The following is a 5,217-nucleotide window of genomic DNA, read 5'->3' on the forward strand; positions in this document are numbered from 1 at the left end:
CCTTACAGCACTTTCAATCACATTATTACAATTTTCTTGGGTTGTTATTTATCACATTATGCTAACAAGGTTTTGTCAATAGGTGCAGCTGCTAACATTCAATATCCCAGCCAGTAAACACGTCAAACTAAATATTTACGGGCCAGTAATTCACCTGGCTGATCTCGTGTAAAAATCGTCCACACAAGCGCCCTCTACTCTTCTATACAGAGCGACAAGTTGTAATGTGTAATAAATCACTTACTTTGATATATTAATACACCATAAATTTATAAATGTGTGATTTAATATATACGACTGGTGATATATTACATATATATTCATTGATAAATTATTATGTGATAATTTATTCACTTGAATTCCTTTGATCGATTATATATATATATATATATATATATATATATATATATATATATATATATATATATATATATATATATATATATATATATATATATATATATATATATATATAAACTTCACCCCTCATCATTGTTCCACGACCTTGACCTCTTGGCTCTGCACACGTCACTTCCAGAGGTCATCACCTTGTATGCCAAGTGTGGATATTGTTGCCGTTTTCATTCTAGAGTTTGGCCGTGGGCAGACAGACAGACAGATCGAACTGAACACCCTATGTATCGGATTCCACAGATGAATAATAAATATTCTCATCTAACTTAGTTTATAATATATCTACAGTACAGTGCGTGTGTGATAAAATAATGCATCTGACCATGACACTATCTAATTACGAGATCACACAGCAATAATAATAATAATCATAATCACAATAATAAACATAATCATAATAATAATAATAATAATAATAATAATAATAATAATAATAATAATAATAATAATAATAATAATAATAACAATAATAATAGGAAGGACGGGCACCAGGCCGACTAAACACAGGGAAAAAAATCATCCACGAAGCTTTGAAAATCCTGGCACAGTGACTGGTGGCCGTGGGGTCTTGTGGAGGCCAGGAGAAGGGGGGGGGGGAAGGAAGAAAAGGAGAGGGGGATGAAGTAAGTCATGTGCATATTTTAACAGGTGGAGGAGTAGACTGTGGTGCAGGTGGAGGAGTAGACTGTGGTGCAGGTGGAGGAGTGCAGGTGAGTTGTTGTGTGCAGGTGGAGGAGTAGACTGTGGTGCAGGTGGAGGAGTTGGATTGTGGTGCAGGTGGAGTGCAGTGGAGGGAGGATTGTGGTGCAGGTGGAGGAGTAGACTGTGGTGCAGGTGGAGGAGTTGATTGTGGTGCAGGTGGAGGAGTAGACTGTGGTGCAGGTGGAGGAGTTGATTGTGGTGCAGGTGGAGGAGTTGATTGTGGTGCAGGTGGAGGAGTAGACTGTGGTGCAGGTGGAGGAGTAGACTGTGGTGCAGGTGGAGGAGTAGACTGTGGTGCAAGTAGAGGAGTAGACTGTGGTGTAAGTGAGGGTCTTCAAGGTAATAGTTTGGATGATGAAGACCAAAGCACAGGTGTAAAGGACTGTCAAAACAATGAGTGAAGGAGTACTGTGTTACAAGCCGCCCAGCACATGTGTGAAACTACCCTGATGCCACTAACAACTTCCTTACTTACTGCATCTTTACTCACCCGTGTGACTGGTAATCCTCCCTCTTCAGGTTGTTGATGTCTACATATACACTGACTCTACAACATGAGGAGGAGCAATTGGGGGAAATTTTATGAAGCTTCCCCGCCGGCACAGTGATTGGGGGCTGCATTGTGTTCTCCACTTTTATGGCAAGGCGAGTTACCCAGGCCGGGTTCATCTCGTCTTTACTCAATTTTTTCCTGACGGTGGGCCTCTGGTATCTCTCATGTATTTTGAAAACTTGGCAATGTGTTTTTTTTTTTTCAACTAACACAAATGATTTGCCCAAAGGTACGCCACGAGATATTAATTCATAGCTTATCTTGACGTTGTTGGTTTATACTCGAGCTTGAGTTTTTTGGTAAGTAAATAGTATACACAGTTTTCTCTGGTAATAAAAACACGTCTCGTCTTCCTCATTACAGCTGATGTACTGTACTTGACCCTCTGCACAACGAACCTGTACCGGACTTTCACGCGTTTGAGTTTACAAAAAACACTTGAGGGAAATAATTTAGATTCATTTCGGCTTACACGGCTATGACTCCCAGAAGGACCGAGGACACCACAGAGACATACTGATGATAACCAACAGTACTATATTGTTAAGGTATACAGGTTCCTTACTTGAGCAAACTTATAAAACATTAAATAAAAGGCTTCACACCATCACTGCCGCTACACCTTACAAATATACCAAATACTTCAAATACAAAGTGTCTGTTACTCTTTATGAACGAATGGATGGATGAGCAAACGATGGAAAAACAGACATACGCACCGCACGCCGGACACCTGAACACGTTAGCGTCATAATAAACAAAAGGCATACAGGTACACAAACATGTAATATAACACAATAAATATTTACAGGACACTAATCACCTGTGTGTCTACCTCCAGGTGCTCTTCTGCTCCTCACCCCACTACACACACACACACATATATAACTTCAGGCCACCAGTGTACAGCAGTAGCCCAGAATATAAGCTGACTGTAACTCCGCAGCCGCCGCCACCACAAGCACCACCATCATCCACCCCACACCACCACCCCCCCATTATCACCACTCCCCCACCATCACCACACCACCATCATCACCGCCACCACACACCATTACCACTGTCGTTACCATTATACTCGTCTTTGGTCACTTACATTAGTTTGTACTCGACAGTTATTGAATTGTTTCTTATAGTTACTCCCAAACATCACTGAGGACTTCTCTCACCTATGTATGTGTGTGTAGGGGGGGGGCAGTTTTTACTGAGTGTGAAGTGTTTAACTTACAGTACACACACACACACACACACACACACACACACACACACACACACACACACACACACACACACACACACATATCCACCCACAGACACCTAGCTATATTAGCATCCACCCACACCCCCCCACACACACACATACATATACATAACTATACCAGCAGCCACCCACACCCACCCACACGCACGACCTTAACAAATAGTCAATGCGGAATATCGCGTTCATCTATTTTACCTGAGGCGGCACTAAACTTGGCAGGAATAGTTAAGTCAGGTAACAGATGGAGGCAGCCGATAAAGGAGATGGAATCCCAGCTGATAACCGCTAACTATCCATGACGGTTCTCTGGTCCACATGGTGACGGGTTGACGGCATTATATCACTTAAAGCTACTAATTCTTAAGGCTGTGAGGGAAAACAAAAATAGGGGGTGATCTGATTAGGGTAGATTTAGTGGGTCACTTTTGGCAATCAAATCCATAGAGTTGATCACGCCTTAACGTCGCCCCTCTTACCGTGAGTCTTGTACAGTTTGGGAGTTTAAACCATACAAGACAGTGCTCAGAAATTCTTAAAAGATTCGTAACTTTTCCCGATAACTGAGGACTTAAGAAAACAAAACAAATGCAACTGACTTTCTTTTAGATACGAGACAAAGATATGGACCTAAAATGGCTAAGGGGATCACACCTTAAATTCAACAAACCGTAACTTTAAGTGAACGTTCTTTTATGACCTGTTGGGAGGATAAGATTTAATATTTAAGCGTTTGAAAAATGTGGGTCCAGAAGACACGATGTTGAAGGCAGTGTTCTCTTTACGCCTTACCAAACACAGAGCACAGGTGTGATGTATCATGACACCTGGAGAGCGTTTACAGCCATGGAAGGAAGCTGGACAAAGCTGTGATATATAGATCACCATAATGGAGGTATGCTGGACCGCGGCGTGATATATCATCATTCTTGGTGAAGGTGTATCATGCCGAGAGAGAGAGAGAGAGAGAGAGAGAGAGAGAGAGAGAGAGAGAGAGAGAGAGAGAGAGAGAGAGAGAGAGAGAGAGAGAGAGTCCAGGAAAGTGTACCATTCGCAGGGCCAGGAAAATTATAAATACCGATATGATGCGGTACGTTCATCAACTATAACTGAACCACACACTGAACACCCACGCACTGAACACCCACACACTGAACACCCTCTCACACTGCTCACCTCGTTGACTTAGTCTCGAATGAAGTTCAGGTGTTGTAATAGCAAGTATAAGGAGGTAGCTGATGATGCCAAAGTTTAAAAGTAAATATTTCTGTATGATGAAAAGTTTGAACTGTGTAAAGGCAGGTATACAGTAACCTAAATAAGATGCCCAATGCCAGAGATCATTATTAATTACATGATATTTTCCCCAATATACACTTACTTCCTTCACCTTAGACCAGGACCTAAAAATATACATAGAATCTACACCAAAGTTAATACACTGATGTTGTTCACAGAAATTCTATTAAAGTAAAACTGTTCGCCATATCGTCCGTTTTAATGTCATTCATTGTCTTAGTTGTCGAAAATCAGAGCATTATAGTTCCATTAATAACTGGGCTAACATACAGTAAATAAAATCTAAAAAAAACAAGTTAAACTCACTAACGTGGTTTATGTAAATTCCATGATCCTCTCAGGCGGTGAGTGCCGCATTACTCCGGGGACGTCATGTGTTACGTGTCTGTTGCCACTCTGAAATTGGACTAGTTACTTTGTCTCAGACGTACGAACGAGGGTTACACTCTATACCACCTCTAGCTGGGGGAGAAATTCATCCACCTTACCTTAGGAATCCAACAGGCCATATATCTTCATATTTGGTTAATTGGTTTGTGTTTTTAAGATTACAAAAAAAAGATTATCTTTACTTTCCTCCAAAAGGTCCCCACCTGAGGGCCACCTGAGGGTTAGGAATGTCATCTGTGTAAACCCACATCTGAGTCTCCACAATGGTTTATGGCACGAGAAGTGAACATGAGCTCGGGGATTCTTGAGAAGAATTCACCTAATACGTGATGGACGCCACACGACGCCGTGTGGACAAACGCTGTCATGACAAGCTAACACGGCTCCTCGGGTCATGTGAACTGAAACCCGAAAGAAAGACTCTAAAAGTCACACCTATAAGAGAGTGTATCATCCCGTCACTGCTGTTCTCCAAGTTGTGTTTGGATATCCTTCGTCTTGTAACACACTACTGTGTAAGGGCCGCCATGTGTGTAGTATATAAGGGAAAGTACAAAATCGTGTAGATGCATGAAATTTATATATATGAGGAGAAGTTACG

The 5,217-nt window shown here is 41.5% G+C and overlaps 1 protein-coding gene across 1 annotated transcript; it reads right to left on the reverse strand.

Annotated features, from left to right (window-relative positions):
• Nucleotides 1-1,042: 1,042 nt before the first annotated feature.
• On the reverse strand, nt 1,043-1,785 carry LOC121880087 (leucine-rich repeat extensin-like protein 3). Its single transcript, XM_042387144.1, has 2 exons — nt 1,607-1,785; nt 1,043-1,448 (listed from the first exon to the last, which is right to left on the reverse strand). The coding sequence occupies exons 1-2, from the start codon at nt 1,783-1,785 to the stop codon at nt 1,043-1,045; spliced, it is 585 nt and encodes a 194-aa protein (XP_042243078.1).
• Between the last annotated feature and the right edge of the window lie 3,432 nt (nt 1,786-5,217).

Source organism: Homarus americanus, unplaced genomic scaffold, assembly GCF_018991925.1.
Source record: "Homarus americanus isolate GMGI-L3 unplaced genomic scaffold, GMGI_Hamer_2.0 scaffold30108, whole genome shotgun sequence".
In the NCBI taxonomy this organism is placed as follows: domain Eukaryota; kingdom Metazoa; phylum Arthropoda; class Malacostraca; order Decapoda; family Nephropidae; genus Homarus; species Homarus americanus.